General features: G+C 56.5%; 2 protein-coding genes across 2 annotated transcripts; one reads left to right on the forward strand and one right to left on the reverse strand.

The window, feature by feature from the left end:
* Nucleotides 1-536: 536 nt before the first annotated feature.
* On the reverse strand, nucleotides 537-10,440 carry LOC119100844 (cullin-1; the record flags this gene model as incomplete). The annotated part of the gene is given in 11 exon segments (XM_037224007.1): nucleotides 537-695; nucleotides 848-1,027; nucleotides 2,064-2,139; nucleotides 2,475-2,659; nucleotides 3,135-3,234; nucleotides 3,579-3,772; nucleotides 5,555-5,709; nucleotides 6,047-6,146; nucleotides 6,797-7,015; nucleotides 7,254-7,582; nucleotides 10,295-10,440. Coding segments are annotated over 10 exon segments (1,695 nt in total), but the record flags the coding sequence as incomplete, so codon positions are not given.
* A 328-nt stretch (nucleotides 10,441-10,768) lies between these two features.
* Nucleotides 10,769-19,964, forward strand: LOC119101078 (nicalin). Its single transcript, XM_037224332.1, has 10 exons — nucleotides 10,769-11,014; nucleotides 13,118-13,308; nucleotides 14,676-14,820; nucleotides 15,369-15,547; nucleotides 15,855-16,064; nucleotides 16,488-16,595; nucleotides 17,037-17,186; nucleotides 17,606-17,776; nucleotides 18,341-18,462; nucleotides 19,366-19,964. The coding sequence occupies exons 1-10, from the start codon at nucleotides 10,861-10,863 to the stop codon at nucleotides 19,607-19,609; spliced, it is 1,674 nt and encodes a 557-aa protein (XP_037080227.1). The 5' UTR covers nucleotides 10,769-10,860; the 3' UTR covers nucleotides 19,610-19,964.
* Nucleotides 19,965-20,558: the final 594 nt, after the last annotated feature.

Genomic DNA, 20,558 nt, shown 5'->3' on the forward strand with positions numbered 1-20,558 from the left:
GCAGTTTGAGGAACGTTGCGACTTCTCTAATTATCTTTGTGTCCGGCTGGCAGGTACACATGCCATGGCTTGTGCGCACGTACCTGCGTTCTGTGTGTTGGGCCTGTGCATACCTGGCACATCAGCTGCTTATCGCAGTCCTACACAGCCTCACGCACAAGCTGCGTAAATTTTCTAAACAGCGCAGCGAGCAGCTTCATCACACACAACGCAAGAAACAACTATCGCTGAATCTGCAAGATGGCGCTGATGGCATTGCACTCGAGGGCACACCAAGGCAAAAATAGTGGCTAACGGAACAATCAGCCTCGTACCATGTCCCTTTTACGCACTTTTTCGACCCATCACAAAGAGATTCAGCGAATTTCTACAGCGACCAAACTGTGCGCAACACTTCCTGCCAACAATCTGAGCTGTGAACTTAACTAAACTGAATTTTCGAACTGTAAAAACCACGCTGACGGCTGGTATCTCTGCCAACACTCGGAGGAGGACAGCCCGGACCGGAGCGACACCGGCCGGCCGAGCATACTGACCTGCTGCGGGAGCAGGAACGTGGCCGACTGCGTGAAGGGCCAGGAGCCGGACGAGCACACCTGGATGCTGAAGTCCAGGTCCAGGCCCTGGCTGCTGTCCGCCGCGCTGCTGTGACGCCGCCGGAAGTCGTCGTTCAGGCCCTTCGATATGCCCACGTCCTGCGGGCGGCACGGCCGCCGGCGGTGAGATCGGAGCCGCGCGGCCCGTCCAGCAGGCCCGGAAGCGCGCGACAGCGGCGACGCGCCCACCGTCGTCAAGACAGCCTCGCCACCCACAAGACCGCCAGCTCTGCCCACCGGCGGACACTCACTTGGAACATGCGCTGCAGCTTGCACGTGTACTCGTAGCCGCAGGCCTGCTTTAGCTTGGATATCATCGAGGCCTCGGCGTCGTCACTGGCCGACATTTGCTGCACCAGACGCTTAGCCAGCATCTTGCTGTAGAAGGTTTGAAAGACATCCTTGTCCTCAATATACTTGAAGACGATCATCTGCAAGGGCGGTGTGCACGATGTAGGGTACGAACGGAACGAATGCACAAGGAACTGGTGAACACGTCGGCGGAAGTGACTCAATGATGACGGTTTTGTGTTCTTCCGAGTCAGCTTATCTGGTGAGCTCGACGCCACAAGCGAGTTCTTTAATTTGGGGTTAACTCTCAAACGTATTGCGGTGTCAGTAGATGACAGCAAAACGCCTCAGTAGAAGAGCTACATGATTCTGTCCAACTACGACAATCATGAATCAACCAAAGTCGCGGGCACTCAGAAATTCCATTTCAACATCTGCAAAGGGAATAATGACATCATAAGGTGTTCACCATACGCAACACATATTAAACAGCGGTTTCTGATGACGATCAACGCCTTTGTGTGGTTACGCCCTGTTGCCGGCGCGCGCTGGGAAAAACCTGCCCCCAGCTCCAAGGTCACGTCCGCATGCACATCAGCAGACGGGAGCCTTTGGAGACAAGGGTCGGAGTCACAGTGTTCCAATATTCTGCCACTTGGGTGGCAGGGATGTCGATATTTTTCATGCTATAACACCCCGGCTTTGAGGTCACTGCCTACGGCCTCTACCCCATAGCCCCTCCCCTCCCCCCCGCTTCATTGTTGATGGCCCCCGCTCCCGACTCACCACCGACGGCCCCCGCTCCAAAAGACTCACCCCCGACGACCCCCGCTCCAAAAGACTCACCCCCGACGACCCCCGCTCCAGACTCACCACCGACGGCCCCCGCTCCCGAAGACTCACCCCCGACGGCCCCCGCTCCAGACTCACCCCCGACGGCCCCCGCTCCAGAAGACTCACCCCCGACGGCCCCCGCTCCAGACTCACCACCGACGGCCCCCGCTCCAGACTCACCCCCGACGGCCCCCGCTCCCGACGCACCCCCGACGGCCCCCGCTCCCGACTCACCCCCGACGGCCCCCGCTCCAGACTCACCACCGACGACCCCCGCTCCAGACTCACCCCCGACGGCCCCCGCTCCCGACGCACCCCCGACGGCCCCCGCTCCCGACTCACCACTTGGTTGAGTATGTCCTCGAGCTCTGTCTCCTCCGGGTTTTTGCTGCTCTTCCGCAGCAGCAGATCACAGTACCTGCAACACAAACACAACGTGCGCGCCTGCCGTTCCAGAACCACGACACACAACAGTACCTGCAACACGAAAGGCGCACCCGCCGTTCCAGAACCATGACACACCACTGAACTGCTCTGCGGAGCTGCACCCGTTTTTCATTTTAGCCATTTGAGCCATTTTTATTTTAGCCGTTTAGCCAGCCGTTACTCAATTACGCCGTTCCAGTCGGATCTCTACTGCGGACGACCTCTGAGTGGTCCCGCCGAGCGCCCCACCCCTGCCAGAGAGACCTGCCGGCGCCGCCCGGTCCGCCCGGCCGGCCGACCCGCGGCCGAGCATCGCCGACCGCGCACCTGGCTAACAGCTCGGGGCTCTTCGACGACTTGGCGTCCTTTGTGACGGGGTTGTTGTTGATGAACTTGCCGCACGCCTTGTCCAGCGCCGCGATGAAGCCCGCGTCGTTTTTGAAGGCGCCCTGCACCATTTCATTGTACTTGCGCTGCACGTTCAATATCGTCTGCACGTACTCCTTGGGGTCCTGCCCAGAACAAGGACGAAGGCTGCGGCAACCGACCATATCGGCAAGCGAAACAGACATCCCTCCCCATTCCAGCTTGACACCCCATTCAAACAGCGACAGGACGCTCCAGGCAAGGCTGTTCATCTCAAAAACGGTGATCACGGCAACCGAACTAGATGAGCGCAAAGTAGCGTCACCGTCTTCCTAACCGAGCGATATCACACGTGCGCCAGGAACATTTCGGCCCATAACTATGCGCAGCCTGAGCATTTTTGACGTGAGGTCATTATTTTACAGTGAAATGCAGCACGTGGCGACACTTTCACTCCTATGTACGGTTACTTTCTGTCATAAGCGAACACAACTGACATTTTCAAGATGAGGCAGTGTTAGGAGCGTTTTCCTATAATGTCCAAAGTAGGCTGTGGGGTACCAGAGCCGCCAGCGGCATGACTGGGCAGTAGTGTCCGGCACACGAGGACGAGGGGCTCACGTTCGAGGCGTCGTCGCCGATCTTCTCGATGGCCTGGATGCCCTGGTTGACGATGTGGTTCTCCAGTATGGTCCTCAGCTCACTCAGGCCGTCCGGTATCCTGGAACAGGGACCAGGGGTCGCACAGTCAGACGCAGACGCGGCCAACGCCAGCACGCGCAGCGCAACATCACCCGTCGTCGTAATCGCCACCAGCGATTCTGCGAGAATGGGTCTTCAGTGCTGGTGACCAGCGGAACTTTTATACGTCGCGTGATATAAAGAAGTCTCGGTGGACGCGCCACACGACCTCAATCCTCAGAAAGCATGGGTAACAGAACAGGATGACGCTGAGAGCCAGCGAAAACACAGGACAAACAATCCGCCCAACCCCCACAAGGCAGCCGGAGTACCCCGCGGACGCCAGTCACCTCGCGGCGCGGCGGCGCGGCGGGTGATACTCACCGCGACACCAGGTTGAACATGCGCTCCAGGTCGTCGTTTTTGTCGTCGTTGAGCAGGTTCTGGAACTCGGCATGCAGGGTCTCGAGCCGGCGCTGGATGAGCACGCGCTCGCAGCTGGAGGCCAGCTTGTCGTGCGTGCTCTCGTGCAGGTAGAGCTGGACGCGGCGCTGCTCCTCCTGCAGCCGGAGCTCCGCCTGCCGGGCCGGCCGGCGAGGCGCGTCAGCGGCCGAGCGCGGCCAGACAGCGCAAACACCACGGAGAGGCACTGCTGGGAGGCACCGCTAGGACGGGGACCATTACGGGGGGGGGGGGGCATCGCTGGGACCACAGGCAGACACCGGTGGGAGGCGCCGCTGGGACGGGGGAGCATTACGGGGGGGGGGGGGGGGCACCGCTGGGACCACAGGCAGACACCGCTGGGAGGCACCGCTGGGACGGGGAGCATTAGGGGAGGCGTCGCTGGAGCCCCAGTGAGGTACTGCTGGAGCCACGGGAAGCACCACTCGAGCCACGGTGAGATACTGCTGGAGCCACGGGAAGCACCACTCGAGCCACGGCGAGGTACTGCTGGAGCCACGGGAAGCACCACTCGAGCCACGGTGAGATACTGCTGGAGCCACGGGAAGCACCACTCGAGCCACGGTAAGGCACTGCTGGAGCCACGGGAAGCACCACTCGAGCCACGGTGAGGCACTGCTGGAGCCACGGGAAGCACCACTCGAGCCACGGCGAGGCACTGCTGGAGCCACGGGACGCACCACTCGAGCCACGGCGAGGCACTGCTGGAGCCACGGGAAGCACCACTCGAGCCGCGGCGAGGCACTGCTGGAGCCACGGGAAGCACCACTCGAGCCACGGTGAGATACTGCTGGAGCCACGGGAAGCACCACTCGAGCCACGGCGAGGCACTGCTGGAGCCACGGGAAGCACCACTCGAGCCACGGTGAGATACTGCTGGAGCCACGGGAAGCACCACTCGAGCCACGATGAGATACTGCTGGAGCCACGGGAAGCACCACTCGAGCCACGGCGAGGCACTGCTGGAGCCACGGGAAGCACCACTCGAGCCACGGTGAGATACTGCTGGAGCCACGGGAAGCACCACTCGAGCCACGGTGAGGCACTGCTGGAGCCACGGGAAGCACCACTCGAGCCACGGCGAGGCACTGCTGGAGCCACGGGAAGCACCACTCGAGCCACGGCGAGGCACTGCTGGAGCCACGGGAAGCACCACTCGAGCCGCGGCGAGGCACTGCTGGAGCCACGGGAAGCACCACTCGAGCCACGGCGAGGCACTGCTGGAGCCACGGGAAGCACCACTCGAGCCACGGCGAGGCACTGCTGGAGCCACGGGAAGCACCACTCGAGCCGCGGCGAGGCACTGCTGGGACCATGGGAACGAAGGCACCGATGGGAGGCACCGCTGAGACGGGAAGCATCAGGAGAGATCGGGGCCATGGGGAGGCGCCGTAGGGGCCGCGCCAGCGGCCGGACCTCAGGTATACCGCGTGGCGCAGGATCGTGACACCGGCCCGGCAGAGCCGTGGGTCCCCGTCCACGGAGGTCATAAGCAGCACGCCAGGAGAGGTCATGTGCGTGCCGATGATGAGGTAGGGGGTCACTGTGTAAAGACGATGTCACGACACCACATAGCGGGGGCGTCAGGCAGCCCCACGCTGGCGGGAGGTCAGGAGATGTCAATTAAAGGACAGCTCGAGCAGCTACCTCATGCAACGTCGACCGTACACGTGTCTGGCGTGGCAGATTAACGGAGCTGGGTGCTAGAATGGATGCACACACAGCTCGGCGATCAAACGAGCCATTCAAGCCTCAAACGCCACCTGCTAAATCGAGCATGCGCCGTCAAACATACAAAGCATCATGAAGCGTCTTGGCCATTTGGAGTCGTTTAGCGGCACGGAACAGCAGCCGCTGGCCGCCGCCGTTGGACGCTGCCGGCGCCCGAGTCCACTCACCTTGCGCAGGTACTCGGTGATGGGGTTCTGGCTGATGAACTCTGTGCTCTCGCGGGTGTAGTAGCGCTCCGTGTCCTCGAGGAACACCTTCTCGAACGACTCCCGGTACACAGACAGGTTGATGCCCTTGGGGCCCGGCTCCTCGTCCTTGAGACCTGCGACGGGCCGGCGCCGGTCATCCAGCCGCGGCACTCCATGACCCGCCCAGACCCGACCCGACCTGGGCCGGGCCTCATGCGCAGCACGCCAGCGCACAGTCGACGCACGGCGAAGTCAGTCGCTGCGTGACCCCGCGTCAGAGCTGATATGAATGGTGTGCGAACAGCCCGCAGCGCAGCGCCGAAACATCGCCAACGCGGCGAGCTCCAACGTAATTTACAACACGCAGGCAGGTGCCGAGACACTTGGCTTGTAGCAATTTGGCCCAGCGCACCGATGCGTGTCCCGATTGCCGACCGGTACGAGGCGCGAGGCAGCGCCCGGAGCTCTTACCGAGCTCAACGTAGCTGTTGATGACGCCGCTAACTAGCCGCGTGTTTATGGTCTCTCCGTTCCTCTCCCGTTCGATGAGCTTCAACACGGCGTTCGTCACCTGAAAACGGCCGCGGCCGAGCGAGCGTCACTAGTGTGTCAGAGACACTGACGCGACACGCAGCGGGCCACAGCGTGTACCCATTGTGACACTGGGCTGCCGACGGCACAGAAGGGACCCACTGCGGGATTTGGTGCAAGGTGGTAAGGTGTGTCGTGAATGTGTGACGCCTCAATACATTCTGAAGCACCATCACTGAAAAACACACGATGTGCATTATCACATAAGCCATTAAGGACGAAATGACGTTTAAAAGGCTTACAGTAGCACACATGATATACGTTAAAACAAATGCCAGTCAGAACAAAATGGGCTCCAAATGGTTAACGGAAATTCTGAATCCGTTGCAGCAACGGTCAGACTCCGTCGGCGGTTGCGGGCAGTCGGACAAAAATAGCTTCCGGACAAAAAGCGCGGCCTGCCGTTCCAAGAGCCCCCCTCTCCTCGGCGCGGCGCACTACCCGCCCGCGCAACGCATCCTGCCAAGCGCCTTGGCACCGCGACAAAGAGCCACCGATCACAAAGAACTCCACCGTCGGCACAGCAGCCCGCGAGCCCGGCTGCCCCCACCAGCGGCCGGCTGCACGTGGCTGCCAATCACGCGCACCAGGGCTACGTTCGACGTGCCTGCTGGTGGTTCGCCGACCCACCTGTTTGTGTAGCGGCTTGAAGAGATGCTCGCGCCACGTGTCTAGCGCCAGCTGATACACCTCGTAGATGTCCTTGCGGCCCTCCTCCAGCTCGCGCCGCACCCAGTGCCGGTTGATGTAGGCGCACACGCCGTTCAGCACGTTGGAGCTGAACTGGTACTCGCTCCAGTTCTTTGTGTAGAACTGCAGCACCGGCTCATCCATCAGCTCCTTGCCGCCCTGCGGACGCGGGCCGCGGACGGGGCGGCGTCAGCACGGGCGACCCTGTACTCCCCTCACGCGAGACAGGATCGGCTCAGGACGCCCCTTCTGGCGAGATCAGGAGCCCGCCATCACGGTCGGCCGGCCGCCGCCAGCTCCCGGCGTGCAGCCCGAGAGGAGCGAGCCGGGCGGCGGCAAGCACTCGTTGGGCACCGGGATCCAGCGCGAACGCCCACACAACGCACCGAAGGCTCACCTTGAGTAGCCTCATCAGGTACCCCTTGAAGAACTCCCTGAGTCGCTTGTAGAGTTCATGGCCGACAATCTGCGCGCCACTGTGACACGTGCTGCTCTTCTTGGACTTGGCCGACGAGGCGCGCGAACTGGACGGCTGCGTCTGCTGCTGCACGCTGGTGCAGTAGTTGTAGACGAGGGTGTAGAGCTGGAGGTAGCGCTCGCGGCCCATCGACTGGCCACTGTACACCTGCTCGATGCCGCGCAGCAGGTCGCCCCATATCTCGTCCAGCTCCGTCTGCCGCGTCTGCTGACTGCCTTGGCCCAGGTGACGAGACATCGGGATCATATCTGGCGGCCAGCAGACGCGTCACCCACACCGGCCGTCGCCGAGGCAACCTCGGAGGAAGAGGCCGTGTCACAGCCACCCTTATCCTGTCAGTGACAGACCCCTGGGGGGACTGAGGCAGCGATCATATTCTGGAGGCTGGGGCTACATTACAGGCACCCTGATGCTGCCAGTGACAGATGTCTTGGGGGAGGGGTGAGACAGGGATCATATTACAGGATGCTGAAGCTACATTACAGGCACCTTTATTCCCGACAGTGACAGATCCCTGGGGGATGGAGACAGGGATAGTATTACAGGAGGCTGAGGCTGCACTGCAGACACCCTCATCCTGCCCATGACAGATCCCTGGGGGGGAGGGGGGAGGGGGGGGGGCTGAGACAGGGATCATATTACAGGAGGCTGATGCTGAGGCTATGTTACTGACACCCACATCTGGCCAGTGGCAGACCACTGGGGGAGGGGGGGGGGGGGGAGGGGGAGGAAGAGCAGGGCTGAGGCAGAATTAAGATTACAGATACTGCTCATCCTGACCAAAACCAAACAAAGGGGCTCTGGAGGCTGCACTGTAGGATAGACACTGTCCATCCTGGACAGGAGCAAAGGAACAAAGAGCCAGGACCATCTTTGCAGACATAAGACACCATCAACATGACTCAGGACAGTATAATAGATGCTCTAACCATCATGAACACACACAACTCCAAAAAGGGGTGCATGCCAGTGCCTCCGATGAAAATGCTTGTAAGAACAAAAACACGGTCACATCCCAGGAATACATCCTTGCGGTCTTATCAGATACCTGCTTGGCAGACTTGCACAGGTGCAGATATGCCCAGGAAGAAGCCATAAATTATTGAAGTACTGAACCTACCAAGATGCCTTCTGCCATAACAAGCATATTCAAGGCACAGTTGGACAGACATATGACTCAGAGTGAAGTTGAAGAAGAGTGAAGTGAAGAAGTTGGTGACACTGGGATACTTCGAGCCAACATAACAAAACTCAGCTTGGTAATAACCTATCAACTTAGGTCATCCTTCCTATATACAGCAAGAGAGAGAATGACCAATTATTGGGGGAGGGAGGGGGGGGGGGGGGGCTGCAGCCCAACCTGGGTGGGGATGAAGCCCCCCTGACTGAATTGTTAACTACACCCCTGGTGTGCATGGCACAGCCTAGGATCATACAACCAATAGTTCCAGGAGAAAGTACCTCCAAGCCAATGTGCATTTTATCATCATAAAAATAAGATCATGCCTACTCCAATAACACTGATAAAATCAGTACATACTTGAGCATATCATATTTCTTTTTGCCTACTTGGTACATTTTCACTGATTTTCTTCTTATTTACAGTGTCATAGTTAAGTTATACCTTGTCCAATACATACATCAAAGGACAGCTCAGTACCATTCAAAGGTACTTTTGTAATCAGTGTGTTAAAGCACAACTTTGTGGTGTGATGTAGAAAAACACAAGACCAAGCATGTTCAGGAATTTTGGACTTATATAGCTGATCAGTTGCATGCCTAAATTAGAACTTTCTATGCTATAGGAAACTCTCCTTAGTAAGACTTTCTGGACTTTTTTAAGAGCATCATTAAAGTACCATACATGGCCATGGTAAACACTGCTACATAATGTTAAAAAAGAGCATTGTACATCAATTGTTTTTTAAGGCAAAACATATGGTAATTAATAATTAAATAGGTTGTCTTAATTCTTAGCTTGGAACTGAAACAACTACAATAGCAAACATCAGAGAGCCGCAAACATGCAGCAACTGCGACCCTGGCACTATTGCTACACATGATCACAACATTACTGGGCGGCTAAACAAAAATTGTTAATGCATTACACGTATATGGCATGGAACATGGGCACCAATGGGACACTGGGCTGAAGGGGATAGGGTGGGAAGGTTAGGTTAGGTTAGGTTAGGTTAGGTTAGGTTAGGTTAGGTTAGGTTAGGTTAGGTTAGGTTAGGTCAGGTTAGGTTAGGTTAGGTTAGGTTAGGTTGGGTTAGGTTAGATCAGGTTAGGTTAGGTTGGGCTAGTTTAGGCTATGTTCTGAACTTTTCTCAGCTGTTTTATAAACATACCTACACATCAGTAATGTATTTCATTGCATTGTTACTGTAACCTTGGCCCCATGCATGTTTATCATTCTTGATGAGCCATAATATTGTGACCATGTAATGGTACCACAGAAACAGCACTGGGGGGGGGGGGGGGGAGGGGTCAAAGTGGCAGTGTGTGCCACAATCAGGACCTTGCTATCCTTATTATTAAAATTGTAAGGTAGGAGCATGAATCTACCTGTTATATGATTATCTACAACATGTTCTGCATCAAACCCAATAAATGATGTACAATGCTCTTTTTAACATTAGGTACCAATGTATACCTACACCCAATACATAAAGAACTTAGAAAATGCAACGTGCTGCACTCTAAAGGGAGCCCAGCAACAAAGCATACAGGCAGAAAAGAGAAACAACCCATGTAAGTGCTTCAGAAATCATGGCACCATCAACGGCATGAGAAGTTCTATCAAATAATTCAGAGATGCCATTTATGCCTACACAGCAGCAAAAAGGCAATCATAAATACAAGGTAATTCCCCCATGACGCTACCAATGCGCCGCAGAGTAAGATGTTCTACAAATCGACTTTCACATAACAGGGGTACAATCATTTTATTCTCTCACCTTTCACGAGGATTTCAATCAGTCTTCCCTATCTTATAAGGGGACGCTTTGAAAAAAGAAACCCGATAACCCCTATGCCGACTATTTTACACAAAGCGCTGCTCACACAAAAGAAACCTCTAATCACACGATATTGCAACGCATTCCCTTCTCTCTGTAGCAGCTTTTTTTGCCTCTCGTGGAAAAGCTACCAGATTAATTTGGGTGCTATGGACTGTAAAGAAGTTTGTACCACGGCTCTTACAGCACATGCCGTGCTGATGTTATTCGACAGATTTTGATAACTTTAATATTTTTTGTCTTTTAATTCTCATTGAATCGGGATCAATAATTTAAATGTGTTGTTTATATGCACTAAGCTCATGATACAGGAGAGAATGGTAGGGAAAATTTTGCAGCTAAAATTGCGGCACTTGCGAATCGCAAGTGACTATTTCCTCGCCGCGTCGAAACAGCGATCACTCAGCAGGCAACGTTGTGATTGCTGTGGTGGGGTGAAGGGACGTATCCCATTGAGCCACCCTACTACTTAGCAATAATTCACAGCACTCAGTGATATCGTGGAAATGGAGCTTCATGATGTCTTGGAAGCATTTAGATTCCACTGGTTACTCTTTGCATTTGTTCCTATCCTGCTCCTAGTGACGTCGCCCGTTCGTGGCGCACACGAAATACCGGTCTTCAGGCTTCAGCAATTCGATCTGTCAGGTTCTTCATTCGGTGAGTTTTATGTTAGGGAAATTCTGTCATCAGTTGTGAAATAATTTCTATCACAGAGACATCCTTTTATGGCTAGGCAGTATTGGTGCACAAATAAAGCCAACTGTAATTTTTTCCAGTCAGCATGCTAACATACACTCTTGTCTAAAAGACTGTTCGTGCTGCATGGGGCAACCAGAATGGTAGCAGACTATCTGATCAGAATTATAGTAGATGCTGATTCATTGTGTTACAGAGGAAGTGCAAAACTACAATCAATAAATGCCTAAATAGATGGCATGTTACTATGATGTGGTTGAGGTCCAGTTTTGTGATAATTGCCATAAAAAGTGATTTATGATGATGGCCATTTCAGTTGATGTGTGTGATATTCATTGTGTTGTTATCACATAAAACAGTCTGCAAACTATGGCAGAGCTTGTTAGGATCTCATTTGGCCAGAGAGGGGTGCATTTGCAAGTTGTGTGCAAGTATAAAAGTATTGGGGCAGAAATTATTGAATTGGCATATCATAATGTGTTAACAGTACAAACATGGTGAGATTGCAGAAAATAACCAAATCTGATGACTTATTATGATGTTTGGGCTAAGGTTAATCAAGTGTGTGCTTAATGGTGTAAGTTGCTGTTATATGTAGGACAGGATTTTGTGTGCCCACACATCTTCTTGGCATATTTCCATAGTTTGCAGACTAGTATCTAAATTTGGCATTCTCTTCTAAAAATAGTACTGAGGTTGGGAGGTATTGCATTTGCAAATGACATTTCACATGGATTTTTTAAAGCTGGCTGATAGCTGGCAGTTTTAGTAATTGTATGTGGTGAATGAGGACTACCCTCATTCTAACAATACTCCATGTTTTCAAAAAAGGAAATTGTTTCATTGTCACTTAACCACCTAATTGTGAGTTATTTGACTTGCAAGATGGCATTTAACTTTCTTAACATCTTGTCCTTAATGTTTTGTAGCCTATGCAGTGCACATAGTTACCCGGGTGGTGTCTTATTCAGGATGGTTATATCATTGTATGAAATATAGCGGACACAGTGAGTGAACTGGCATCACAGTGGAGGCACCACATGGGCTCAGAATTGTCCTGGAACATATTGATGTGTTTCTTTCTATGTGCTGTGCTGAATATAAGTATGCATTTCAAACTATCTTTTCCAAAGGTCTTAGAACTTAAGGAAATTAATTCAGGTATGATAAATTTCCTTCTCATATGAGTCATGGTTCACATGGATTTGTTTGTGGCCATGTTGCAGAAATGCTCGGATAAATTGAGCACATTTATATAAACAAAACATCTGGAAAGCATGCAGTGCAGCTCTCAAAATGCTGCTTGCGAAAAGCTGCTTGAACCATGTATCTGTGGTTAGATATAGTTAAATTTTGATGATATTGTTCAGCCATTTTGCTTAAGTTGAGAGTTTGCTGATAGACTGGACAAGATTCTCTTAACTCTTGGTCTTTCTAGTAATGATAACAGCCACGTGCAGAAATGACTTCAGGAAAATATGATGAAGATGAAGTTCAAGAGAGTGAAATGAATATGGTTATGAAATATATAGAAAACTTAAATATGATTATTTTCTTATCTTGTACCCAAAAGAGCCTCTTGCTGGCCTTACCTGACTGGCATGTGAGAAACAATGATTGGCACCATCTGTGGCCTATGGTCCTATATCATGTGAGCATGCAATGAGGCTTACTTATAGCTTTGGCCTCTGAAATGGATTAGGGCTACCAAAATGGCATCCTTTCATGAAATACCTGGAAGGCTGCACCATGTTCTGACTGACTATTTGCCTTTCTTTTTTCTAAGGGCATTCTCTGTAGACTGTAGGCTTTGTTTTTTCCTTTGATACTGGCCCAGCAGGAAGTGAATACCACATGATTTCATTACAACATTTAAATCCGCAATGTACAGTGGAAGGCAAAGCTCAGAAGGCACAATATTTCTGATATTAGCACTTTGTTGTGGCTGACAAACTACTTTGTCATGATCAAAATCATCTGCTCAGCCATAGGTAAAAAAAACGTAGTTCAAAACTTTTTTAACAAGCCTGATCTCTTCAAAGACATCTCTGTTTCATGTTACAGGAAGCCGTTCATCCATGCTGAGTCTGGAGGCAGCCACTCAGCTCTCGTCTACGCCGTCGCGTCAGTGTCTTATAGTACGACTTGGAAAGCTGACGCTAGAGTCCGTGCAGAACATCCTGGCGAAGGGCCCGGGTGGACTGCTGATACTGATGCCAGAAGCACTCCATCAGATAACCAAGGAGCACCGTGAGGTGGGGAGCATGTGACAGGGAGCTGTGGTGTGCTCATCTATCACTCTATCAAATCTGGCATGTCTGGTATATATATATACGTATTATATACGTATATATATATATATATATATATATATATATATATATATATATATATATATACCAGGTATTACGTATTAGCATGTGGTCTTGCTTGCTGTTCGTGGTGTTTCTCATTCCATGCTAAATATTCACAGAGGGCACATAGAGGATGCCGGTAGTGTAGTGGTTAACGCATCAGCGTTAACACATCAGCGTTAACCACTGCGCATCTGGGAAACTAGAGGTGCGGGGTTCGATTCCCCGCGGTGCCCGCCCTTTCTGCCAGGATGAGAGGCAGGCGGCGCCATGTAGCCTCAGTAACTGCCTGTGTCGTGAAGCCCCAATGACATGACAAGACGCTTTGGCCGCTAAGGGTTTTCCCACGCGCTACATGTGACAGGAAAGTGGTTCAGCTCACAGTGACTCAGTCAGTCATGGTTTAGGGTCGAACCATGCTGTCAGGTGCTTTTACCTATTTTGCTTGGAGTCTGCACACATACAGGGACTGTTATAATTTTGTGTATGTGATAATGCTTGTGATAGATATTTGAACTACCTGCACCAGGCTGAATGAACGTCCGGAAGGCACGTGTATAGGCTTTGTGGTGGGCCATTATGCAACACGGTGTGTGATACGTTCACTTCATGACGGCTGGCGGAAGATGGGGCTCGGGGTGCTGGTCATGCCGTAACGACTCAGCTGAGTTTCTGTTAAAGGGAATGCTTCACATTTAAAGATATTGAAGCAAGCATCAGGTATGATGAAGCAAGCTCACTTAAACCTGTGGGTATTTTTTTTAAAGCGGAAGTGACTGCTTCAGACAGCAAAATTTTCTGTTGAGTGAATATGTTGCGCAACACGTCATAGTTTGATAACGTCATTGTACCTTGCGGAGCATTGATAGAGGGCCAATTGACGGCTGTTGTATCTGAAAATCGCACTCACGACGCCAGATATGAACGCCTTGACAATTATGTTCTTCATGGCCTTGATCGCCGATGACTTATGGAATGGCAGAATTTGAATGACGTCATTATGATGCCACGAAGGCCAAGGTGACCTTGAAATACTCTCTCTGATGTGCCTGCTCCCGTTTTCTTGGACATGTATCTCTTAAGGGGCTTAAGTCTTAACAAGGGTAAGATTGTAAACAGCACTGAAAGGCCTTCAAGATGGCCTTTTTAGTTCAAAACCCCATATAATCGTGGAACACTTCCTGAAACAGTATCGCGAGTTGCTGAGCTGTGTGAGCCGATACGTCTTCTTCTCCTGACCGGCGTGCCCGGGGATCACGATGTCGCAGACTCTGCAGTCGGTGGAGCAGTACCTGATGTCCGAGTCCTTCGGCATGCCCATCTTCTTCGCCGTGGAGACGCCAGAAGCGGCCGAGATGTACGCGTCCATCGAGCACGGCAGCGCTTCCGCCGCCTCCCGCTCGGCCACCGAAGGTATGCCGGCGGCCCGCTGGTCCGCACAGACGCCGGGTGAGTGGTGTCCTGTCGCATGACGTGTGAGACACCGTACTCGGCTGTCGGGTACCTTACGGAGGCTCGAAGTCTCGAGTGCGGTGCCCCGCTGTTGGATACCTTACAGAGAATCAAGGCCTCAAGGCCGGTATTCCTGCTGTCGTGTGTGAATGCTGAGAGTATGATGCAGCCACTGGAGGTAGGGTTTCCGCTGTCTGGTGCAGGCGCTAGACCAGACTGGAACAGACGACACGGCAGCCACTGCTCTTGACGCCCACGGGGTTACGGTACGTCGCTTACCGGTATCAGCACTTGGATGCGGTGCCGTGTGGCCGTGCAGTGGAACGGAGGGGCGGGGATGGGGATGGGATCGGATGTGCCGACCGCAGCCGCACCACGACCAGCCTCGCCGCTCTCCACATGTTGTGCGGGCGACACTACCCGGATGGCGCCCTGTGGAGCCTGCGCGCAGCCCTGGCATGCGACGTGACCCAGCGTGACCCAGGTCGACGTGCCGCCCTCCGCCGCAGCGCTGCTGGCCTCCGTCCTGTCCACGGGCTTCCAGCTGGAGGCGGCCGGGCCCCAGAGCGCCCCGCTGGCCGCCGCCCAGCAGCACAACGTCGAGGGCCGGCTGCACGGCATCGGCGTGGAGGAGCAGCTGCCCACCGTGCTGCTGGTGGCCCACTACGACGCCATGGCCGCCGCGCCGGTCAGTGGCGGCGGCGCTGCTGTCGACGAGCGGGTCGCGGCCCAAGGCTGCGTGACGTCCCGGTCTGCGCGGCACGCGGGGACGCGAAGGGCGCGGGGCGGGCAGGCACGAAGTGGTCGGCTTCGGGCTAACAACTGTGGCGTACGCTTCAGAAAGGGCGAGTCTAGGTGCACAGAATTAGGAATGTGTGTTTGTGTCGCTCGTGCCTGTCTGCACGCAGTGCATCAGACGCTGCCAACACTGTCGCGGCCTGTCGGTGGCATGCCAAACGCGCGCGCTGCGTCATGCTACGCCTACCTTACCCCAGGAGCTTTCGATGGGCGCCGACTCGAACGGCTCGGGCGTGACGATGCTGCTGGAGCTGTCGCGTCTGCTCAGCAAGCTGTACCGCAGCCGCAGCACGCACCCACGGCTCAACCTGGTGCTGCTGCTGACGGCGGCCGGCAAGCTGAACTACGCCGGCAGCCGGCACTGGCTGGACGAGCACGGCGACAGCCTGGAGACGGCCGCCTCGCAGGTGGGGGCGGGGACGCCTGCTGGGCCGACCCGTGCCGCTGCCGGGCCGGGGCAGGAGGCGGGATGGACGCCCGGGTACTCACGCGCTCTCCCCGTTCCGCTGTCGTGACGCGGACTCTGGCGCCCTGGCCAGTCCGTCTGCTCTCTGATACAGGCTGCCCTTGCTCCCCGGAGCGGATGGCGAACGGCCGTGGTTTTGCGGTGCGGAAGTGCGCTCAGCACGTGGCGCGAGCGGATGTTGCGGTCGGCCCATGAGGACCGGCCCGCAAACGTGTGAAACGCCGTGTGGCGGCGCTATGAACCCTTCCGTTGCTCGGGAAACGTCGCCCGTTGTCGCACGCTCCACTCCGCCGGACCTGGCTCGTGCACACTTTGCACGGCTCACGCTGGGTGATGTGATGACTCGGTACGGTCCGTTCGGCAGGGCGTGCAGTTCGTGCTGTGCCTGGACAGCCTGGCGCAAGGCGACTCGCTCAGCCTGCACGTGTCGAAGCCGCCGAAGCCGGACAGCTCGGGCGACAAATTCTTCCAGGTACGGCTCGCGTCGCCGGTGTGCTCGTAGCGCGGCCGCTCCGTCGCCCGTGCTGTTGTTGTTCCGCTCCTGAGCTGCCCCGCCCGCTCCTGAGCTGGTCTGCTCCTGAGCTGTCCCGCCCGCTCCTGAGCTGGTCTGCTCCTGAGCTGTCCCGCCCGCTCCTGAGCTGCCCCGCCCGCTCCTGAGTATTGTCTGCGGAGAGGCGTCACTGGACTCGTGACGTGACTGACCGGATCGATTGGTCAGAGGGTAGCTGACTTGCCTCAGCGGCTGAGCGGCGGCCGCGGCTCAGTCCCGCCGCACCCTCCGCCGGCCGCTGCGACAGTCGTGTGAGCGTGAGCCGTCCTTGACGCCGCGGCCGCCGAGCTCGGCGCTGGCCGGGCAGCCGGCGCCCACAGCGGCCGTCTGCTCGGCGCGTGACGCCGACCCCGCCGCCCGCAGGCGCTGCGCTCAGCCGCCGCTGACGTTGCGCCCGGCCTGAACGTCAGCATGGTGCACAAGAAGATCAACCTGGGCGACCGCACGCTCGCCTGGGAGCACGAGCAGTTCAGCATGCGCCGACTGCCGGCCTTCACACTCTCGCACTACCAGGTGGGTCGACCGCCGGGCGGCGCGCGAGACGGCGCCGGTCAGGTCGCGTGGCAGGCACGGAAGGGAACAAAAGTGATTGGCTAGGAGTAGATGAGGCGGCTCAGGCGTGCGTTGGCTCAGGCATAACAATTGACCATCGCATTAATAACGACCAATGTTGTGAATGTGATGCTCAACAGTCATTTCAGCTGCCCATTTTTGTGGTGGTGCTGTAGCCTGTTCGGGAGCCCTGGAATTACGCTAGCGTAGGAAACTGTGCAGAGTGCGCGTTATCCGTGAGTCGGCCCCAGTGTGGGGCCGGCGCCCGCGCGAGGGCAGTCCCGCCCCGGCCCTGGGAGCGATCAGAGCCAGCTGTGGCCGGATTGTGGCGTGACGCCGCCACCCCCGCCGCCGTGTGCTGACGGCGCCGGCGCCGCCAGGCCGCCTGGGACCCGTCGCTGCGCTCGCTGCTCGACACGCGGCCGGCGCTGGACGAGGCGCGGCTGGTGCGCAACACGCGCGTGGTGGCTGAGGCGCTGGCGCGCGTCATGTTCGACCTGCGCGCGCCGCCGCACGCCGCCGCGCCGCCGCTCCTCTTCACTGACGAGATGGTGAGCACGCGCGGCGAACCTCGCGGAACCTCGCGGGACCGGTCAACAGTTTGAGTTGTCGTCAGCTCGGATGTGTGCTGGCGGTCTTGCCATCACCCACGTGGCTAATGCGGTGTCCGCGAGGGCTTGTGAACGTGATGGCTGGAAAGAGTACTGATTGGTCGCTTGTCTGAGGTCGGATATTTGGATGCTCGTTTTCGGTGCAGTGTGCAACAGTCTACGAGTGTCATATTTTCTCCACCCGACAGTGGTACGTTCGAATCAAAATATGAATTGCAGTATATGACTCAATGTCGGACCCTACATGTACCGAAGCAGTGCTGCTGCACGTGTTATTTGAATTATTTTCTTTTGGAGTGATACGCCCACTGTCATTTGGTATTGACACAGACAGCATGTGGGATGACAAACGTTGTCAATTCTCCCCTACCGAGATTTAGAATATCAATTTAACAAACTGTTGGGAAATACAGAGCCGATGTCGGGCCGCAGCAGGGACCCGGTGTGGGCAGCGCGTGCTGGCCAGGGGGGCGCTGAGGAACCCTCCCTCTTTTTCTGTCGCAGGCCGTCTCGGAAGAGGCGGTGCGCGGCTGGCTTGACTACCTGACGTCGGTACCACGGCCGGCCCAGCTGCTCACCGACGCCTCCCATCACGTGGTGGCCAGTCTCAAGGCCGCCCTACAGAGGTAAGCCTCACTCCCGCTCCCGGTCACAGCCGTGACCCCGCTCCTGGTCACAACCGTGACCCCGCGCCCGGTCACAACCGTGACCCCGCCCGGTCACAACCATGACCCCGCCCGGTCACAGCCGTGACCCCGCGCCCGGACACAGCCGTGACCCCGCTCCCGGTCACAACCGTGACCCCACGCCTGGTCACAACCGTGACCCCGCCCGGTCACAACCGTGACCTCGCCCGGTCACAGCCGTGACCCTGCTCCCGGTCACAACCGTGACCCCGCGCCCGGTAACATCCGTGATCCCGCGCCCGGACACGGCCGTGACCCCGCTCCCGGTCAAAGCCGTGACCCCGCGCCCTGACACAGCCGTGACTTCGCTCCCGGTCACAGCCGTGACCCCGCTCCCGGTCACAGCCGTGACCCCGCGCCCGGACACAGCCGTGACCCCGCTCCCGGTCACAGCCGTGACCCCGCTCCCGGTCACAGCCGTGACCCCGCGCCCGGACACAGCCGTGACCCCGCTCCCGGTCACAGCCGTGACCCCGCTCTCGGTCACAGCCGTGACCCCGCTCTCGGTCGCTGCCACAGACGATCGGCAGCGACGCTCGTCTGATCAACTGATCGCCTGATCCGACCTGATCCTCCGGCACGCGGAGTCTCGGCGTCAAGGCTGTCCAGAAGCGCAATGGAGCTATGTTCTTTGTTTTCTACGACCGGTCCCAGTTTGCGCACTTTTATTCCCGCGTTGTTCTTTGTGAATTTTTTAGTCGGCACCTCTTTCCGTGTCAAGGATACCACCGGTCAGGTCAGCCTATGTTGATAGTGTGACGTTCCGCCCGGTCCTGCCGCGTACGTTACATGCCCCCTGCGCTCGCCGTCGCTCTAACCGGGTGGCTGGGGGCGCCACTACAGGGACCTGCACGACGTGCGCGTGTCGTCGCTGAGCGCCGACCGTCGCCAGCCCGACTGGGTGCTGTACGACGCCACGCGCGGGCAGGTGACCGCCTACCAGGTGAAGCCGGCCGTGTTCGACCTGGCCGCCACGGCCGCCATCGCTGCCTACCTCGGCCTCGTCTACCTGGCCGTGCAGAACTTCCACCAGCTGTACGCCATGGCGCAGAAGATCTCGCCAGTGTTCAAGGTGCGCGTCGAGTGAGCGGAGAGGCTGGAGCGCGAGGCGGGGCTGGTAGCCACCGGCGGGGCCGGCTTTGGCCGCAGGTCACTCGGGGCCCCGCCGGCCTCCCCCCCCCCCCCCCCCGACGGCGACGGTGCCACCGTCCGCCGGTTTGCATACTCTGTGTGTAGCGTGTGGTGAGTGGCGTGTGTGGTGCGTGCCTTCGTCGTAGCCGGCCCGCGCGGGAGCGGCGTCCGCCGGTCGGCCGCCCGCAACTCGGCCGGCCCCCGCCGGCACCGAGCTGCTCGCGGAGTCACGTGTCAGGTATCTCGCAATCGACTGAGATGACAGACTGTCATTTTATAACCTAAATGCAATACATAGCGGACGCGGTGCAGGAGTCGTGAGAGGTGACGTGACTGACGCGGCCTCTCCGGACGAGAACTGATGTTTGCGCTGAACCGAGGTCTGCCATTTGGAGGGCTGATGGCTTCGCCGGTCCACAATCCAGTCAGCTGCGGCTTCATATATTGTAGAGAATATTCAACGTGCGAAAACCGTCTTCAGTGATAATGCAGCTTACGCACACCTGCAAATCGCGTGAAAGCCCAGCATAAAAGCACGATGTTGCACACAGCTGCGTCCATGACGTAACCCGCGACAAGTGAGGTGGCCACGCAAAAGTCGTCAAAAAACACGACTGCAGCACTGAATCAGGCGCACAGCGATGGGTGCGGCTCTCAGTAGATCCCCAAGGGCTCCCGGTGAGCCCGTCAGAGCAGCGCGCTGGTGGGGAGATCCGGCACGGTCCGCCACTCGCGCCCCCCCGGGGCGGGCTGGCCACTCCGCGCTTAACCGGGCGGCCACTACTGCTCGGACAGGTACAGCAGCACCGTTTGCAGCGAGGTCAGGCAGTAGCTCTGGTCGCCCTGCAGCTCGCCGTCGGCCGTGAACTCGGAGATGAAGTGCATCTCGGAGAGCATCTGCGGCG

Source organism: Pollicipes pollicipes, unplaced genomic scaffold, assembly GCF_011947565.3.
Source record: "Pollicipes pollicipes isolate AB1234 unplaced genomic scaffold, Ppol_2.1 Scaffold_4881;HRSCAF=5763_pilon_pilon_pilon, whole genome shotgun sequence".
Lineage (NCBI taxonomy): Eukaryota > Metazoa > Arthropoda > Thecostraca > Pollicipedomorpha > Pollicipedidae > Pollicipes > Pollicipes pollicipes.